The 20,104-nt window shown below is 48.7% G+C and overlaps 2 protein-coding genes across 3 annotated transcripts in view; one reads left to right on the forward strand and one right to left on the reverse strand.

The window, feature by feature from the left end:
* MEA1 (male-enhanced antigen 1) lies at positions 1-1,310 on the forward strand. The gene is made up of 3 exons (XM_033056411.2): positions 1-363; positions 443-557; positions 624-1,310. The coding sequence occupies exons 1-3, from the start codon at positions 16-18 to the stop codon at positions 785-787; spliced, it is 627 nt and encodes a 208-aa protein (XP_032912302.1). The 5' UTR covers positions 1-15; the 3' UTR covers positions 788-1,310.
* PPP2R5D (protein phosphatase 2 regulatory subunit B'delta) overlaps positions 1,189-20,104 on the reverse strand; it is a 27,302-nt gene continuing 8,386 nt past the window's right edge. For both annotated transcript variants that reach the window (XM_033056403.1, XM_033056404.1), the window contains exons 4-16: positions 19,697-19,896; positions 19,196-19,306; positions 17,744-17,836; positions 17,151-17,281; positions 16,980-17,039; positions 16,196-16,304; positions 15,286-15,339; positions 12,410-12,580; positions 10,301-10,428; positions 7,528-7,629; positions 4,979-5,051; positions 4,421-4,537; positions 1,189-4,074 (exon numbers count right to left, since the gene is read on the reverse strand). In XM_033056403.1, the coding sequence (XP_032912294.1) occupies positions 3,937-4,074; positions 4,421-4,537; positions 4,979-5,051; positions 7,528-7,629; positions 10,301-10,428; positions 12,410-12,580; positions 15,286-15,339; positions 16,196-16,304; positions 16,980-17,039; positions 17,151-17,281; positions 17,744-17,836; positions 19,196-19,306; positions 19,697-19,896 (1,487 nt within the window). In that variant the 3' untranslated portion in view covers positions 1,189-3,936. The remainder of the gene's footprint in view (positions 4,075-4,420; positions 4,538-4,978; positions 5,052-7,527; positions 7,630-10,300; positions 10,429-12,409; positions 12,581-15,285; positions 15,340-16,195; positions 16,305-16,979; positions 17,040-17,150; positions 17,282-17,743; positions 17,837-19,195; positions 19,307-19,696; positions 19,897-20,104) is intronic.

The following is a 20,104-nucleotide window of genomic DNA, read 5'->3' on the forward strand; positions in this document are numbered from 1 at the left end:
AGATGGCGACACTCGATGGCGACACTCGATGGCACCGGCGGCGCCGCCCGCCGCGCCTGCGGCCCGCTTAGGGACTACAACACCCACAGTGCCCCGCGGCGGCCGCGGCCGTTCCGGGCGGCGGCACCTCCTCGGCGCCGCGCCCGGTGCATGGCGGTGGTGCGGAGCATGGGCCCCGAGCGCGTCTGTCCCCGGGAGCCTGGGCCGCCTGAGGGCCCTGACGGCGCGGCGGGCTGGAGCGGCGATGAGGAGGAGGAGGAGGAGGAAGAGGAGGAAGGCGGCGGATACTTGTATCAGCCGCTGAGCCAGGAACCGGAGCAGGGCGTCGGCGACGCGGGCCCCGGCCTGCAGGAGCGGCTGCAGGTACCGCCCAGCCCCTCCCGCCGGGCCGGGGGTCGCGGCACCCGCGGTCCCGACCCCCGCTGCCCGCCTTTCTCCGCAGATGCTGAGGCTGCACCTGCCCGACCCGCCGGTGGACAGCGAGGAGGAGAATGAGGAGGAGGCAGCGGAAGGCGCCACGGCTCAGAGCAGCCGCAGCTCCATCCCTATGGATGCAGGTAACCGCGTCTCCGGCAGGACCCTCCCGGGGCTCCGCCGCGGTCTCACGGCCTCTCTGTTCCCAGAGCATGTGGAGCTGGTGAAGAGGACGATGGCCAGCGTGAAGCTGCCCACTCTGGGCATCCCTGCCTGGGCCAGCCAGATCTCGGAGGAGCAGTGGAAGGATGTGGTGCAGCGCACGCTGCAGGCCCGGCAGAGCCTTGGCGGCCCCCGGCCTCAGTGGAATTGAGGGCTGAGCTGCGGGGCTGCAAACCCCAGCCCTCCCTCGGCCCTGGAAGTGCCCACTGCCTCCGGGCCAGGTGCTGACAGGACTTGCCAGTATCAACCTTCCAGTTTGTCCCACTGACATTGTCTGGTTTTCCTTCCCACTCCTTTTTTCTTGGTTCTGGCTGGTGCATAAGTCAATGTGATGACCTTGTGTTGGCTTCCTCTACCTCTGAGGAAGCACATTGGTTTCCATGCCTGGATGCATATGGGGTGATGGGGCTTGGCTGGCTTTGCCCTGATTCCCTCAGGACAAACACTGGACTTGGCCCCATGCTGACAGTACTAGAGAAGTCACTATCCAGGCTAGGGCCCTCCTCTCAGGATAGGGTCTGTGTGTTAGGAGATCACAGGTAGAGCAAGATGTGTCATTCCAAGAGATTGGTTTTATTTAGTTCTGTACATACAGGGACATCTGTACAAAATCCAACACTTTCATACTATGTAATGCTCTACTGAAAATAAAGTACACCATATGTACATATGAACTGTAAGCAGCTTAATACTTGTGTCCAGGGTGTGAATGCAGTAGTTTTGCTTTTTTCCCTTGGGAGGAGCAAGCCAGGTGGAGTGGAAGAGGCAGCTCCAGTTCTGTCCATTTGGCTGATGTGGGGAAAGGCGTAGGCAGAAATGAGCAGCACTAATGCTAGAAACCAAGTATTGAGCGAGGGGCAGCTGTAGTGTGGCAGATGCAGGTCTGCCTATGAGCAGTACATGTGGTGAGAGGGTGAGCACACTCCCCCCTGTCTCACATGGTCCCCTTCTGAGGTGTCCAGGACACTGGAATGAATAGGCAGCAAACAAAGGATGATGTGAAGGTACTAAGCCTAAGTTCCCTGACCCAAAACAAGACACAAAAAGCTATGGGAACATCAAAGCTGTACAGCACGTAATCATGATGTGTTACAATCCTGCCCCCGCACGTGGCACAACCCCAGCAGCATTCCTCTGGCCGGGTCAGGGGCTGCCAGCAGAGACAGATCATCTGCAGGACAGTGCCAGCCTCTGCACACCACAAGATTCTGTTCCCTATGCAGGCAGAGCAGCCCACAGCGGGGAAAGGCAGCCACTGCCCAGCAGCAAGCAGGCTCAAGTGAGGGCACACCATGCTGTAGCAATCTAAAAATGAGGTCTTGGCTTACAGAGCAATGCTAAGCAGCCAGTTGGAGAGCCTGGCTGAAGCAGGAAGGAGCCTCCTGCCCAGCCTGAGCCTGGCAGCCCTCGTTTCCGCTGGGCCGCTCTGGCGCCATCAGCACCACCCGGTGCATGTCCGCATGCTGTGCCAGGCGTGAGGTAATTGATTGGCAGCTGATCATGAGCTCAGACTAATGTTCAAAATAAGCAATAACCTCCCTGAGGTGTTTCTGAAGTCTCCTGACGAACTGGCCCATTGTGTGAGGCGGAGGGTAGGTGGGGTCCTGCGTGACTGGGGGATTTCACGCAGTCCGCCAGCTCCTCCCAAGAGATGGTGGCATTCCTGGTGAGGGCTGAGCCGGGAGAGAGCTACATGGAGCAGGGATGCAGGATACACAGGTCAAAACAGCCTCGCTGGGGCTGGAGGAAAGATGTGCTGCACATGAGCAGAAAGATTAGAGGGGGTGATCCTCTGACCTGGGAATGGTTTACTGGTGAGGACAAGCAGATACACCAGAACCTTCTACAACATCCCACGCTGCTGCAAAGCAGTGTCAGGCTAGCACCAACCCCGCAGGCTCCCTGCACTACTGCAAACCCACCTGAGCTTATGTGTCAAGAAAGCAGGTGCAGCAGGTAAGAAGCAGGGACTCCCTCTCTATGACAAACTAGAGATGGCACCTTGGCCTGGCACTAAATCTGCACCACAGACAACAGGGGTGAAAGCTGGATCACAGTAGCACCCAAGTGCTGCGCTAGCCCCTGGGCTATCAGCAAGTGTTTCTAAATGCTAAGTCAGCATGAGTCCCTGATGCACCACGTGATAACTAACAAGGGCCTCGGGCCACAGCGGGTGCCAACATAACAGGACAGGTGAACTTTGCTCAGAGCACCCACAGAAGCATTCAGCAGTAGTGCTTAGCCATTGATAATAACGAGGAGAAAATGAACACTCAAACTCAGCCACACCCCATGAGGTGCATCCATTGCTTCCACTAGCTTGCAGAAATGACTAGCAGCACAAGCTTTCTAGAAACCCTGGCCCTGAAGAGCTAAGGATGGGATATAGAGACAAAAGGAGAGCTGCAGGATTATTTTAATTGAGCAGGTAGAGGAAGAAAGTAGAAGTCAGTGGCTGACACCTGCTACAAAGCGAGAAGTTAATTCTGGGCCCACAATTAACCAGAGACATTGGGAAGGAGATGAGTCAGCACAGACCAACACAAACAGCAGAAGGAATTCACTTTCTCACAAGAGAGCTTCTAAGGATGCTCTAAAGGGAGGACTGCAATAGTATGTAGTGCTTGCGCCCAGATTAACTGGGGGTGGCAAAGCACTGAACCCCCACTCCACTGACAGGGAAACAGAACAAGGGGCTTGTAGCAAAAGAAAGGTGGAAGTAAACATTTCCTCTGCTGTACATTAAGACCCTTCAGCTGTGGAGCTGCACCCCAAGGCAGGCTGGAGAGGCAGCAGAGCCTTCACAAACTCTGCTTCTGCCCCAAGCTCAGCCTGGCCTCTGACCATGGCAGGGCTCAGCTGCACAGGCAGCATGGGGGCAGGTGTGACAGAGATGGGCACTTGGAGTTTGGAGCAGCACAGAGCCACGCATGGCAGGCTCTGCCCAACACAGAGCCTGAGCAAGGCTCTGGCTTCCTGGCAGAGTAAGATTCAGGTGGCAGCTCACAGTGAAGTGAGTCCTGCCTGGACTGATACAAACAGAAGTTAGGCAGGCTCCCTTCACGCCTGCACAGCCAAGGTGGAAAAGCAGGAGGATGGAGAAAAAGCAGGAGGACAGACAGTGGTGAGATACAAGTTATAACATAAAACCAGGTCTACCCTGGAGGTATGCAGATGGAGTGGAGGACAGGCACAGCTCACCATGTTCATTCCTTACTTATACATGAGAACCGAGTGCATTTCCATGACCCCTGGAGGAAAGGGATGGGGCAGAGCTTCCTGGGCCATCTCCTGAGCCCGTCAGAGAGCCTCCTGGCTTGAGGTGAGAAACTCTTCTGCTCTCTTGTGGGCCTCCAAGGCTTTTATAGTATAGACGTCCTGTGGAAGCTCAGACTTCCTGCGCAGCAAAACTTTGTCCTTCTTAATGTCTTTCAGCATCTAGAAACAAATAAAAGGAGTCAGGAATCAGTAGCAAACCCCTTCATGCCTTCAGCCTCTGAATCCAACTGCTCTAGGATATGCTGAGTGGCACTGCAGCATGCTTCAGAACAGGCTGAGAACCAAACACAGACAAAAGGACACAAAAAAAGTCCCATTGGCACTTTTTCCAGAATGAGAAGGTGAGATAAACTCCACTCTTCAGACTACAGATTGATCTCTTAATGATGAGGGGTGAGAATAGTGGCATTCACCTTCAGAACATTTGGAAAGAGCCAGTTCTGGTTATGCTGATGTCCTGGCTGGACTGGGAGCAACTGTGAAAGGACTTGAGTCACGTACGCACCTGCACAGCCTCTGTCTCCACCGTTTTCTTCAGTAGCTGTATATCCTCTGCAGTCGGGGTCTCCGTTTCCATACAGCACACAGAAGGCAAGGGTAGAGGTGCATAATACATAGGGTACTGCAGACAACACAGACAGCTGCAGAGTCAGCACTCCACCAACACCACACCTTCTCCCCCAGCACGCTAACACAGCACTCAGTCCTTCCAGCTGCCTTCTCTGGCCCCTAGAAAGGCAGCAATAGGGACACAGGCAGGGAGGAATTTCCTCACCTCCCCTGTGCCCTCTGACTCCCAGCACGCTGCATGTGCAGCTGCAGTTCAGAGTGTGGTCCATAAACCCATACGTGCTCTCTATAAGGCAGTACTTGGAGATCAGTGCTACAGAGGCACAGCCTGATAAAGTGCTGCCAGCATTCCCAGAACACTGTTTTTTGGGAGAAACAGACCACTGCTGGAGCAGTGTTCACAGGACTGAGATCAGATATTAAAACCTGCTCTCGTGGGCTGAGGAAACAGCACATTGTTGCCTCATTCATCCTAGGTCCTGTGGTCACTCACCTGGGGGTTCAGCCGAGCCAGCTCCTCTATTTTCTGCCACATCTCTTCTCGTTCCTTCATCCTGAACCTTCCCCTGGAGAGAGAGAGAGGGAGCAAGAGCAAGTGTGAACTCCTGGGGAAAGCACAGCTTTCATTCACAAGATGATAAAAGCAAGAGACAGCAGAAAAGTGCAGGCAAGGGGAAGAGCTGCTCTGTCATTCAGAGACCCATAATTCTACCTAAATCTACAGGTGAGATGAGGCAAGGAGAGGGGACACACTACAACTAGCAGAGGGTAGGCAGGCATGCTCCTCGCTCACCTCAGAGCACAGGGTGGCAACAGTGGGCTGCACAGGTACTTTTGCCCTGGCTTTGTGCTGCCAGGAGTAGAGCAGAGTCTGGATTTCAAACACATTTTCCTGGTGCCCCCCAGATGCAGAGGGACAAACCACAATTTCCAATAGAACTAGGGTTCCACGCCCACTGTTCCTTCTCTCTCTAACCATAACACACCAGAGAGCTGCCCCAACAGCCTAGGCACAGCTCTTGAACTTGGCACAGATTTTGGCACACGTCTGAAGTGACGGTTCAGCAAGGCCACTTGTAAATCCCAGGACAGTGAATGTTCACTGCAAACAACAGGTGAGCATCCACCACCCCTTGTTATTCTCTTCTATATTTTGAACATCTGCACTAAAATCTCTGCTTTATTTCTATTAACTACATGACTTTCATCCCAGCTACTTGTCTCTCTAGTGCCCTATCTACCCATGTCAGGGAAGTTCCTAAACTCTATAATGACATTACACTCTTGAAAGTCATGTAGGCTTAGAATGAGAGTGAAGCTGCCAAGTTTTGAAGCAGCAGATTTTTCCACCAGAAAACACAGGGTGACAAAAACACCTCCAACAAACCAGCCCCAAAACATCTGAAATTAATAACTCATTCAGAACAAGATACTATCTGCCCCAGCTTCCTCACTGGTTTTCTAAAGGATTCTGATAATGCAAACAGTTTCAAGGTGTCTGGGGACATTAGAAAGGTGCAGTCAGCCCATCTGCACTGAACAGCAGAGAGACAGCCTTGCCACATATCCCTGCAGAGTCCATCCTGTCCCTTATGACTACCCTGGCTGCGGCTGCACAGCTGGGGGTATAGCAGTGACTGAGCTGGAATGACACTTGCAGGCATGATAACTAATTACAAATGAGAGTAAGCCATAATCAGGTCTCTCAACATCTGGTTTCAATCTAACAGTGAACATACAAGCGCTCTCCTTTTCCCCATTTCCTGTTTACTGCGTTTGTTTGCACATGCAATCCTTCCCACACATGCTGCTTTCTAGTTCACAGCACAGCATTTTCTGAAGCCTAATTAGACACAGAGGCATTAGACCAGAAAAACCCAAAACATCTTAACACGAACAGAAAACTGCAGGACTACTCATCCTTTTATTGGACAGCACTGAGCTGTTTTGTTGAGCTTTTTCAGAACAATTCTCCATCAGTGACACACCAGTGCTGGAACCTTCAGCAGGTCAGCAGCTAAACAGGGAGAAAAAACTCCTGATGGAAAAACTAGGTAAATCTTGCAGGAAATGTACTGTCACTGTGACTTAAAATATATGTGAAGATATTTGTGGGCTTCACAAACGCCCTAGAATGGGAAAAAAAGAAAACTAGCTTGCTCCCATTTTAGATCCTAAAAAAACCCTTAATTTCTCCATAAGCAGGTTACCCATCTGAAGGTGTAATTCATATATCAACTTAATACTTATTATCAAGGAATTTACTCCAGTTTCACAAAACAACAGAATGTACCCCAGAGTTCCACGCTCCCAGCACGGATTAGCTCTGCTCTCCCCACCAGCAGCCCTGGCTCATCCAGAAATGAGGAGCACTGTTTTACTATTTTATGTCACTAAGTCAGCAGAAAATAGACCCAAGGGGGGGAAAAAAAAGTTTCCTTCTAGCTTACTGGACTGACTCAGCTCACCAAGGCAAGCCATAGAAGCACCAAAATCAGCACAAGGCAGCAGAAAAAGTGGAGTTCTTTCCTCTTTACAGCATCATGGCACAGGTACTTGCTGAGCTCAGATTTTATCCCCACCATTCGCTCTTTGAAACTGCAGGAATTATTCCATCTTTATCACTGGAAAATTGAAAGCATCTCCTGTGGCATGAAAGATGCATTATGCCCACTGCAGAACAACTCTTCAGAAAAGTCTTTCTAAAGCAATAGGGTTCTAGTCAACAGGACATTCACTACAACATTTATGAACTGGTAAGTATTTCCAAGGCAGAACAAAGCTGAGTATTCTCTATGTGGCAATCTATTTACTCATGACTCAGCAAACTCTGTCACTTTTTTCTAGGCTACCTGCTTCAGCACGACTGTAAGGGCACACCTCATCCCTACTCATAGTTATGGCTAAAGAATCCTACTTTTTGACAAAATTACTTATCACCTTTCCATTTCCCCTGTGCCTATTGCCATCTACCATCTGTTACTGTACCCCAAGGAGACTTTAGGATGAGCTCAAGTTACTTGGCAAAAACCTCTTACTCACTTCTGCTTCTCTGCCTTGTATTGCTGTGTGCAGTCATCAAAAAGCTTTTGGTTCATCTCCATGAAAAGCTTCAGTGCATTGTAGATCAGCCCATGAATTGTCCTGCAAAGGAATAAGGAAAGGAGAACAAGTCATGGTGGGCAGGGTTTTTACACCTGAGCTGGCACCAGCAGCACAGACAGAGGTAACAGCAGCAGCAATTCATTCTACAGCGATGTGACAAAAGATTCTCACCCAATCCCAGCTCTTACCAAGGCAAAATCCCTTCCATAAGCACAGCAAGAACTACAACATGGAGAAAGAGATGGAGAAGAAAGAGAAGACCGTGGGACAGGCCTGCTGGGGTCAGATTAATGAGTGCAAAAATACACATTCACGTGTTCATTTCTTGCAGTTAAAATGGGAAATGAAGGATGCTAGGGCCCTGTTCAGGGCTGTTTTGAAGGCTGTTTAGTGCCTCCCGCTGTTCACACCACATACACACACAGACTTTTTGGGGCTGCCAGTATCTGGTCATGAGCTTTTCCACTGAGCTGCCCAAAACACAGACAGACAGCAGCCCTGAAGAGATGGGAACCAGCACACAGAATATCACAGAAGAAAAGTCAGCTCTGTGCCAGTGATTTATGGATAGGTTGCACTGTGTGTGAACTCCCTACGGGACAAACGCTCTCCTAGGGAATGAAAACAAGTGTTGAAGCTGTCTCTGAAATACCTGACCCAGAGGCAAAAGATGAGATTCAGCAGATTAAGCTCTGTGTCTCAACCAGCTCTGCAAGTGGAACATGCAAGAGAGATGCAACCCTGCTGGACTTAAGCAGGCTGTTTGACCAAGTAGGTGAACTGTGGGAAGGAAGAGGAGAATCTGAGGTACTCAACCTGCCCTGAGAAGATGTGGCTGTTGCTCAAAGACAAGGAGAAATAAGAGGAAAATGCTTTCAGAACTTCTTCTGCAATACCACTGGAAAGCAGACCAGAAAAGACAGGAACAGCAGAACCATGAATCTTGGCTGCTGCAGGGACACGGAACTGGTGAAGGGTTTCAGACGAGAACACAAAGTCCTTTCCTGAGCTCTGGACTTGTCCAGCCTCCCTAGAATTAATTTTTAGCTAATTCACTAAAGGAAATGTGTTCAATTAAATTAACTAAACTTGAATTAACCAGGTAAGGAATAAAATAAAAAAGTCAGAAGAAAGGAAGTTGATAAAAGAACCATAAAACATAGTAGTGTCTAGGAATCAGGCACAAGGGACAATATTTGACATGGACAGCTTCCCAGTTAGTTCTGCTTTTTCTGTTTTTCCTGTACTTAAGGAGTCAGGCACTGTATTAGCCAAGTTCTCTGGTCACAGAGAACATAAGGGTTGGACATTAGTTAACAAGCAGCCAGAAGTCTGATGGAAAATCTACTGCACACTTCTAAAAGCCTGGCAACATTAGTGACAGGCAGGTATCAAACTCTATGCAGACTCAATGGCCCCAAGGCTGGTAAATGCAGGTGCCTCAACCCTTGCAGAAGCAAGCCACTCTGGTCTGCTGTGACCCTCTTCCATGCTGTGGAGAGTGTCGGGGCAAAATTAGAGGACACTGAGAAGTTATATTCACATCCTAACAGAATGTGTAACAGTACAGGAATTACAGGGGTAAAATTCAGCTTAATCCCTGGATGGAATGCTGCTGGCTTGCTCAAAGCCTGCTCCAGGATGGTTCCCCACAGACACAACCTGCATCCCCCTGCTGAGGGGGATGGAATGGAGGGTGGAGCAGAGTGGAAACACCACAGCCAAGTTCTGTGGAAGCCCTGGCAGGGAGGGGATCTCGATGGTGCTTTGCAGCTGATAAACTGCACAGGGCCTGTCAGCCACCAGAGATAGGAGGTGTCTTGTGGCTGAGCCAGGAGCTGTGGAGAAATCACCCTCCTGGGATGAACTGGGTTCAGTGTAACACAATTGTATTAACACACATCCCTTTCCCAAAGTCACCCATCCCAGAGTGTGACCACCCCTCAGAGGGCATGCATTCTATGCTCTACTGACTACACCTCTGAGCAAAGCCAGAGAATTTTACACCAGCCAGTAACAAAGGCATGTATGACTAAGAGTCCCTCAAGCTCCACCTAAACATCAAGAAATAGTATAAAAGTAAGCTGAGAGTAGGAGTAAGTTAGGGAAGACTCCATTGTAACTCCTGGGACCAGTCAACAGGCTGAACCGATCTTCTTCCCCAGCGGTAAGAAACGTTCTCTGCACACTGGATACTTTTACTGGGAATCAGAGCTTCTCTGGATTGCTTTGAATATGTTTTTGCAGTCAGAAACTTTCACTGGCAGTCCTTGAACCTTAACCTGTCACGATTTTCTGTTAATAAGGAATGTCATTCCATGAACTGTCAGTGTAAGTCCTTTGCAGGCACTGGCAGTCACCAGCAACAGGGAACATAATAAAATAACATGGAAGAACTGCTGAATGGTTTCTCTTATGCCACTGGCATATTTCCCTGAATAAGTCAGCTGAACTGACCCAGCAGGACTGCTCGATGAAGAGTACCCCTAACAGGACACTGGCAGACTGGCTGGGCATAAGGTCTTGCTTTTCCTAAGGGTGCTGACAGAAAACTCTGAGGGTTCAGAAAATCTCCTTTTTTCATGATACACACTGATATCACCACCAACTCCTCTGTCTTAGCTGATGCCACCAAGCACCACGCATTGTAACACTGGAGCAGCATGCCCCAAGATTGCCAGCAGGTGTCAGAGCATGGGGGAAGACCTACTTGTTCCAGTGACTCTTGGAGTTCTTGTAGAGAGCTGGAAACATGATTGGGAGGATTTTGGCTGCGTTATCGCTGATCAGGCTCATGATATATTCATTGTTCCAATAGTACAGCGCTCGCTCTGCCACCTGCAGAGGGACAGAAAACCATCCTTGAAGAGGCTCCTTCCAGTAACACCTGTGGTGCACAGGGAAGTCACCATCCAGCCAAGGAGCCCACATGCTTCCTCACAGCACAGGGCTGACCTTCATGAACTTCTGAGGCCATTCATCCTTCCTTTGCCTTAGCCTCTGCCAGACACATCTCACTTTTCTGAGAAAAACCTCATGTTCTTAAATAGACAAACCTACTGCCAATATACCAATGATTCCAACACCCTTCACACAACACTTAAGGCAGAAATGTCATCTACTCCAGGTCCCAATTCAGATTAGCTCCAAGCCTTCTTCATTTCTTCAGACTGCCCTCTGTAAAGTTCCATTCCTCCCTGACTTTCCCACAGCTCAGCCTCTCAGGGCTTTGAAGTATGTTTCAGTGACCAGTCCCACAATCCAACCCCCTGATGTAGTAAAGGTGAAAATATGGAAAATCTTGGGGCAGCCATCCTGCTCTAACGAGACAAACAAGTCTAACAAGTTTCCACACAGTGACAGACAACGCAGGCTAATTTCTGCATTTAGTGCTAGCTTGAGAATGGCTTAAAAATGTAGGAAAAGAGGCATCCAGACTCAGTTTTACATTTCAGATAGTGCAGAACTTGCTATATCCCCTTAACATATTGTTCCACACATGTAAATGAAATGAAACTCACTTTATGTTCAGTTACCTAATTTTTGGTTTTCAAGATCTGGTTAAGCCTTTTTCTGCTAGATTAATACACAATCCACTTGGAAGAAACTCATTCCCACCAAGGTGCTCAGACTCACCAAGAAGTCAATTCCTAATTTTGCTCTTTAACAAGTTGTAGACTGTTCAGCTTGACTGTATGGGATGCCCTTGGGGTTAATTCTCTTAGGCTCTAAGGTGTTTGCACCTTCTCCAGGTTTTTCAGTATTATTCTTCAGAGTTTGGCAGCAGATGAGGGCTGCTATCAAGTACAGGATGTCTCTCCTCCAGCCTTTAACCTACTTTATTCAAGCTCCTTAGTTCCTTCTGGTAGCAGCCTCCACACCCAAAGGTCACATTAGTCCTTTGGTTCCCATCACCACACCAGTAATCCATGTCCAGCTGGTTTCCATCATGTTCCCCTAGTCCTTTACACAAAACTAATTTTTTACATACACGTGTGACCTAGACTGACCTTGTTTTTGGCTTGTAAACACATGACTTTGAAGCTCTCTATACCAGAAGACAGACTGAAGCCAGCCTGCCTCACTGAGCAGTCACTCTCACTTGGGAGATGGCTGTGTCATTTCTTTTTTAACACTCCACCCATACCTGGGTCAACCATGTGTTTCACTAGCAAGCTGTCTTCTTCCTGGGCACTCTTCATGGCAGACTAAAACAGTGAGCCAAGAACACTTGCTAGGAGCTACTAGCAGGTCCCACCACCCTGTACATTTTAAACCTTAAGACTATCATCCACAAAGATTATACTAGCCAGCTACTACAAGCTGTTTTCCTTCAGTGGAAACAAGGAAGAAACACTCAACTCCAGCACTTCTCCAGTACACCTCACTCTTTGCTACCTGTGCCAGAATAAAACAAAGCACTTTCCCAGCACAGTCCCTTGGGCTGGCCTCTCTCCAATACTGCAGAGTGCTTGGTTTTACTTCAACAGGGTGACCTTGGATGGATCTCCTCTGTCCTTGCTAGCTAAACCAGGAGGTGGCAGAGCACCTGTGCTCCAGCCCCAGCCTGCTGCAGTACATGGTGCTGAACAGCACAGAGCAGCAGGAGAGGCTCCACAGATCCACTCTTTTCTCTCTGAATGAGCTCATACTGTGGTGGTGCTGAGGATTCTCACTGCTTCCCACCACGTGTCACCCCAATACTCGTCCTGGTCACTCCTCCACATGCCAAATACAAGGCCAAAAACTGTGGAGTCACCCTCACATGCCAAGTGGATTACAAGTCAATGCTCTATCTACTCTCTGAACTGCAACCTACCTGAAAGTGTGGGCTGGAGACACATTTGGCCAACTGCCTGAACAAGGGCTCCATAACTTTCACAAACTCAGATGGCTCAATCACGTCCAGGATCTCCTCCAGCTCATTTAAGAACATCACCTCTTTGGGACTGTGAGTTTTTGGCCAGAACTTCAGCAAGCCCACAATCACCTGAGTGGGAAGAGTACAGAGACAGTGTTAGAGGCTCAAAGTCAACACCAGCTGCAAAATGAATTTTTAAGTGTCTGGTCACAACAGCAAAAGGGAGGAAGTAACAGAACAGACCTTCTCAGAAAGTCAGGGTGGGTCACCAGAGAAGAAAGACAAAAGCCCAAATTCTGCCAAGTTACACTCATGGTAGCAGCTCTGCCTAGGCTGCTACAATTTCATATTACAAGCACAAAGCTTAGAATCACTTTTTATCCCCCATCACAGCTTTCACAGCTTAACACAGACGGGTGAAACTGGAGTGGGCAGCAGCTGGCAGACAGGGCAAAGTAACCATGGAAGATCAACTAATAAAGCTGGAAATGCTATGGAGAAGGTCTCTCAAGAGTCATTATTCAAAACACTACAGAGCTTGAATACTGGGGAGCATCAAATAAATAAAGCAATGGATGGGTTTGGGACAAGGAAAGGAAATGCTACTTCACACAAAAGTAACTGGATTATGGAACTCATTCTTATAAGACTTGTGGAGACTCCAAGTTCAGACTCCAGAATGGAGCGGACAAGTTTATGGAGTTTACACCTAATGGTTATAATGAAATATGACAATACAGGTGCAACTTCTGGCTCAGTAAAACTATTGCTTACAAGAATAGGGAAGGGCTACATCTCACTAGATTTTGCTTATTTATTTTTAATACTGGTTCCTGTCGTACCCATCTACTTCTAGACACTATAAAGGCAGAATCCAAGATTCTGCAGACCTTCACTCTGTTGGAAGAAGAAATGCTTACTCTGTGGACATTTTCAAACCTCTGTACTTCAGCTAACTGATCCTGAAGCCAGCACTTGAGAGCACTTCAGAGCAGCAGAGGGACAGTAGTGGGCAATGCAACAGCAGGATTAGAGATATCTGAGCACTGTGTTTCTGCCAAATCAAGGCTTGAGAAGCCAGTAGCTCATTATCCCCAATGTTTGTCACTATTCATGTCTGCCATTCAGGCAAGAGTTAGCTTCAATGACTCAGAAGTAATTTCACCTACAGCCAAGGTGGTGTGAGATGTGTGGAGTGTGTGTTTGCTGTTACTGAGTACATCCGAGGCCTTGCCCACCTGGCAGTCTTTCAGACTGCTGTTGAGGCAAGAGCTACCATGTCAAGCCTTGCTGAGCAAGCTTCTGGGAGGCAAGGGAGTAATCTGGCCTTTTTCCAACACTGCTGGTAACATCTCCCCGTGCATTCAGACCCTTGCTGATGCACAAGCCATGTAATTTTTCCAGATTTCAGTAACACCAGTCATCTTGGGGGTCTATTCAAAACCTTCACAAGCAAGGTGCTTCAACAGAACGCATGTTGTGGCAGTATGGTCTTGGTATGCCTGGTTGAAACACAACACAACATCCACTGAAGCTAATGAGATTGGGCCATTCCACTGCTTTTGCACCAAGCCAGACTGGGTCTGCCATCCAGGGACCACTAAACAGTAATGCAGAAAAAAGTGATGAGCTACAGAGCTTCACTATCTGAATAAACTGCAAAGTGAAGCCTAGGAATATTGGCAGACTTCTGCTTCTCTCTTCTCCCTCAACCTTTGAGGTGCTTTGGCAGGAGGCTGTAGGACTGGATGTCAGCCACAGGAAGTACTCAACGTGGTCAGGAAGTTACTTTATGCGGTTTGTTTCAGAGCAGGCTTTTGGGAACAAAGGAAATGGAGGATCCATGTTTAAAGGAAAAGCTAGGAGGTCTGCTTCAGCACTGCTGGTGTCAGAGCTGTGGAGCCAGAAAGCTGACAACAGCTGACCAGCTTCTACCCAGCACAGGCAGGCTCACCATGAGCACACACATTTGAGCCAGAGAACAGAACGACCTCAGCCAGCATTACTCATTAAAACACTCACACTTTTGGTGCTCCCCACTACAGTGACAGAAGTATGTGTTCTCTGCCCATCTGCTGTTTTGAGCCTTTGAAGCTCAGCTCTGTAGAAGACATTTCCTGGCCTGCAGTGGGTGGAGAAACACTCGTCTCCTTCTTGCACCCTCTGCCAAGCTGGCATTTAGCCTGGTTAACACTGCAGGTCCGTGCAGCCAGTAATTAGAATGTGTGAGGTCTCCATCTACACTGCTCACATTTTAGAATCTGCTGTTTCCCAGCACTATATCCTGAAGGCAAATGTGTCTACAATGTGACTTACCTCTATGGAGGTAGCAAACTGATGCTAAAGCTGGAAGCAGAATACATTCATCAAAGAACAGTGGCAAGCCTAAGTAGACCTTGTGTCCCATGTCCCTAACCTCATCCTCACAATTCTGCAGCCAACTCCAACAGTCTGGAAGGCACTCTTACTATTTCAGGGCCCCCACAAGCTCTGGTCCCATCAGATGGTCATGTATTTTGTCTCTGCAGTATCCCTCATTAGCCAGAAGCTCTGCCCTGGAAGAACAGCTTGGTATCCTGTTCCTTCTGCTACACCAAGATCTGAAGCATAAAAGAAGATTACAGCCCACCTTTCTGAAGCTTTCAGGAGAGAATGCTAAAGGCTTCACATGAGCAATAGAGCCCCTTCTACCCCCAGGGAGCCAGGCAAGCCCAGTAAACAATACCACTGACTCCCAGCCTCTTTACAGAAAGGATGAAAAATGGCTGCTCTAAGGAAGCTGTGAAGCTTTTTGGGACTTGACTGTCACACAGAAGCGAAGCAAGGTTACTCACTGGTTCCGTCAAGCTGCTGTCTTTCTCCAAGAACTGTACAACACAGTATGCCAGCTGTAGGAAGAAAACATGGCAAGATTAGAGCTTCCTCAAGTGTACCCAAGACTAAGTGCTACCACCTCCTAGGCTGGAAGTAACACCATGCCCATTACGTTGCAGCTCTAAATAAATCCAGTTTACTGATGGCAAGTGAAGACTTTAAGACAAGCAGGCAGGGCCTGAGCTCAGGACATCTGTGCAATTTAAAGGATAAAACTTCAGTCACCCAGAGTAGCCCACAGCCAATACATTCAGATGAAAGCACAGCTACACACAATGGGGAGGAACAAACCTGACTGACATAAAGCCCTGCCCCATAGAAACAGGCTGAGAGAACAGACATCTCTACTTAGTACACATTTTTTCACTTCCTATCCCAAGTCCCGATCTTCTCTATTCTTCTGCTATGCACTCAAAATTAGAAGAAATTAATTTCTAAACCAATCTAGCAGACTAGCAAGCCAACTTCTCCACATATATCAGTGATGACTAATAGCTGATACACCACATGCACAGGCTGATGACTGCAGCTAGGAAATTTACCTCTCCGGTTTCACCAGGCTCCCAGTATTTCACAAGCTTCCAGCACAGGAAGACAAAGCAAGCCACAGCATTAAGACAGTGGGAAATGTCAGGATACCCTCCTATCATCCAGTGGCACAGGCCCAGACATCACAAGAATGGAACAACCACTACAGTATGGGACTAGTGCAGAGCCCAGAACATTTCACAGCAAGAATTTTGTACAATGTGGCCTGGTGGATAGCTCTAAACAATTAGCTTATAAACTAGTATAAATATATACAGCTTTTAATAGCTATAAGCTTTTGCAAAGTCCCAATCTGCCTTGGGAACTTGAAGTACTTCTCACCTGTGGATGGTACACACTGAGAGACTTCACTTTGTGCAGTGGTAACAAAACTCTGATGAGGAACATCTTGTGCTCTTCCTTCAGAGGCAAAGCAAACCCATTGATTATGCTAAGAAGAAACAAGAGTCTTGTTAAAATTTTGACCCAGCAGAAATACAGTGCTTCTTACCTCACAAAACACACTAGCTCTCACCAGCCCCTTGAGGAAGCATCCACCAAAAGCATGGTCACTGCAGCCCAGCCTGCACACTGAGCTCAGCCAGAGTGTTCTTGGCAGGCACCACAGGGAAATGCCTCTGATGGAGCCTGGACTCTGCTCTGCCCCTGCCAGGCTGAGCCCACACACACTTAGGCAGAACCTCTGGGGAAGGCCAGCACTGAAGCAGCCCAGTGCTTGAGTCTTGTGCTTTAGAGAACAGGAGGATGGCAGCACAACAGGGCCACAATCACAAAGGAAGCTGAAACCCTGGAGAAAGCTGCCCATTGCTAAGGCTACTCAGAGCTGTGAAGAGCTCTTCTGTTTCACTGCCTGCTCAGGCAAGATAGCAAGTGTGACTGGACTCAAACTCAAAAGAACAGGAGACAGATCTGGGGAGGAGAAGGTTACAGGTGTATTTATCAGCAAGCTGGGGAGTACTTTATGCTCTGTCAGACTGAGATTCCCTGGGAGAGGTGTCTCTCCTGCAAGGAATGCTGAAGGAAGGCACTGCCTTTTCACACAGCACACTGGGCTGGGAGGCCTCTCTCACTATGGGCCCTCTGGGACTCCCAAAGGTGGCCTTACCTTCCCAGGATCTCCAGTAGCTCTGCAATCCCATTGTGGTGTTCTGTTTCATAGATGAACCTAAAGAGAAGGATGAGAAGTCATTGCTAAATGCTGGATATAGTTTGATAAGCAAGAGGAAGGAAAAATGCTGGAGACAGGGAGTCTAAATGGTACTAAGAAAGACCTCACCTGTAAAATATATTATTGATCTGCCTCCTTACATATGCTCTCAAACCCAGGAATTTCCCATAGATCCTGTGCAGAATAGTTTTTAGGAAGTCTCGTTCTCTGGGGTCTTCACTGTCAAAGAGATCTAGCAGCTGTGGGGAGAGAAATTCAGTCAGTGCCTGCATACTGCCTGTCTGGGCAAAGCTACCAGCAACACTGGGCACTGCTCCTGTTTGGCAAAAATAGCTCTTTCAGTTGAGTGATGCTTTCAGCACCCTGAGTACAGTGGTCATTTCCCTGAAGCACGTGACCTCCGAGTCACAAGCTGGAACCATCATCCTTTCTTTCACCTTCAGAAGCACAGTGATGGCCTGCACATTCTACAAAGCTGCATGTCCTCAGATTTCCCCCATGCAAGGTCCCCATGCCCCTCTCCACCTGTACAATGAGTTATGAGTTCCAGTGACTACAGCTTGCCCACAGACTTGCCCTGCACAGAAAATTCTGTCTGCTCATTCAAGACAAATAAGGAAAAGTCACATAATCAAACACCAAAATCTGCTGCATGTCCTTCATAAAGGTAGTGCACAGTGGCAAGGGCAACAGCTACTTACAGACAGCACAAACTTCTGGTCAATGTATTTCTTGGCTACATTTGGTTGAAAGTCAGGTGATTCCAGGAACCTGAGGAAGAACTCGTACACCAGCTGTTGGGGGAAAAGGAGAGATTACTTAGAAATCGCCCTGTCCTCTCACCAGTGTTTAGCTCAGATTTTATGTTCTCCTTCTCCTTAAGGATTCAGGGAAAGGCTGGGAAGCCCCAAACAGGAGCACAAAACCCAGTGTTTCCTTACTCAGTGGGATCAACTCAGCCGTCCTTACTTTAATGGGTAGGGGTCTCTGGTGGCACTTAACCGCCCAAATCTGCATGAGATCTCATCACCTCAGGTCCCCCCAAAGATAACATCCACCTACTCAGATTAAGACATTAGGCTGGGAAACTCCTCTCACATCTTCAGCATCATTAATTCCTACAGAGATCAGAAATCTCCAGAGATGGCAAAGGCTCAGACTCACTGGATACCCTTGAGACACACCAAGGAATAACAGAATAGCAGAGAAATGAAATGGACCCCAGGAAAACATGCAGTGTCCTCTGCCTCCTGGGTACTGACTCAAGGTTGGCTTGGCCTCACTAAGCCAGGAAAGCTGCATGTTGTGTCCCACTTGGAAAACAAAGGGCAGCTTGCTTTATGAAGGCTGTCAGTGCTGAAACATCAACTTCTGGTCCTGCTGTTCTCTGAGAGGAGTGAGTCCACTCTCATCCCTCCTAATGGTTCTGAGGGGCCACTAGGCCAAATGAGATTGATGCATTTGAAAGGTTTAACTCTGGAAGTAAAGGAATAATAGGACCATGCATCCACAGGTAGGGTCTAGCTGCCAAGGACAGCAGTAAAGAAAAAACTGAGGTGCTGACCAAAAGGCTCAGCATTCATTTGCCACAAACCCATGTTGGCAGCTGCTGACTCAATTCTGAGAAACAAATGCTGCCTAGCATTCACAGCACTCCGGTGCTGAGGACACACTATTTCTATCAACGCTCACATCCCTATGTCAACTGCAGCAGTGAGAAGTGATTAACCACTGCTGCAGAATGATAGCTTATTTCTTTTCTGTATTTTCTGCCTCATTCTGCAGTACCTGCCTCTTTTTCTGCCTTTGTCTGCTTGACAACACATCCCTGTGCAAGTGCCTCAAGCCTTCCTCCTGACTTCCACTGCTGAGCTCTGCTAAACCATGCTCACTGTCACTTTCCTAAACCTTTTCACCTAGTCTGTCTAAAGCCATCTGCAGGTGAATGTTGCATACAGGCATCAGCCAGTTCCCAGGACATCTTTGCTTCCTGCACTACCTAAGAGCCACCTGTGACCCCTGGGTGGGAGGCCTGGTTTTCCCCTAGCAACCCTCAAAGGCTGCTGAAGCAGCAGTGGCAGGGCTGGCAGCCTCCAGCCTTACGTGGACTCTCAGCTTCCTGGAGATAAATTCACCAGATCTATATTCCTCACCTGAAGGTGTGGCCAGGCAGCCTCTAATGTAGGCTCATCTTCTTCGGGGTCAAATTCTGCTCCTGTGGGATTGGACGATGGTGGGAGCGTCCGGAAGAGGTTCACTGAAAACTGAGGTGAATGAAAAAGTTGCATGAATGATATTCTGACAGCTCATGATGGCTCTCCACACAGCAAATCCTTCACTGCAGTGCAAGACACTGTGATTTGTCACAGCTGTGCCCACACACTGATCCCTTCCTGCAGGCTGTAGGGTCACAGTCTGCACAGAGCCTCCCCAAATGCAGTCTGTGCCAGAGGCAAGAGCTTCCACCTCTCCCCAAGGCAGGCACTGTCACTACCACCACCCACACACACACTTCTCTTTCTGGAGGTGGGAAGATAAGGAATAGGTAGGACTGAGGTCACACTCCTCTCTGACAAATCCCCATCCCCTCCTCCTCCCACACTTCCCTGCTCCTTTGGCACACAAGCCACACAAACACTGGCTCCATGCCCTACCATGATAACAGCTTCAGGATAGATGGCCTCAGTGACAACATCCCGGTTGTGTGTGATGTATTCCACCATCTCATTGAGACCTGCTCGCTTCACCTCCTTGAACTTCAGGTCACTGAGGGGGTCAGAGATGAAGTCAAAAAGAACACAGCACTGCCGCAGCTTCTGGATGAAAAGCTCTTCTCGTTCATGTGGAGGAGCATCTGTCAGAGAAAGCAGGGACATCTGTCCTTGGAGACAGGCAGATCATCTTCCTGGTTTACCCAGGGATCACTGTGGTTTGCTCCCTGCGGTTTCCCCTTCCCCTGTCACCTCTTACTTGAACTGTTGGAGGGGAAGAGGGAGAGGCAGTGTTATCCCTGCTACAGACATGGGGCAAGGGAGGCAGAGACTGCCAGGCTCTGAAGCAAC

The sequence above is a fragment of the Catharus ustulatus genome, chromosome 3 (genome assembly GCF_009819885.2).
Source record: "Catharus ustulatus isolate bCatUst1 chromosome 3, bCatUst1.pri.v2, whole genome shotgun sequence".
In the NCBI taxonomy this organism is placed as follows: domain Eukaryota; kingdom Metazoa; phylum Chordata; class Aves; order Passeriformes; family Turdidae; genus Catharus; species Catharus ustulatus.

Coding starts and splice junctions, on each gene's coding strand:
- MEA1 (XM_033056411.2), top strand. CDS start 16: ATGGCGACACTCGATGGCACCGGCGGCGCCGCCCGCCGCGCCTGCGGC. Junction 364..442: donor GCCTGCAGGAGCGGCTGCAG/GTACCGCCCAGC, acceptor CTTTCTCCGCAG/ATGCTGAGGCTGCACCTGCC. Junction 558..623: donor CTCCATCCCTATGGATGCAG/GTAACCGCGTCT, acceptor CTCTGTTCCCAG/AGCATGTGGAGCTGGTGAAG.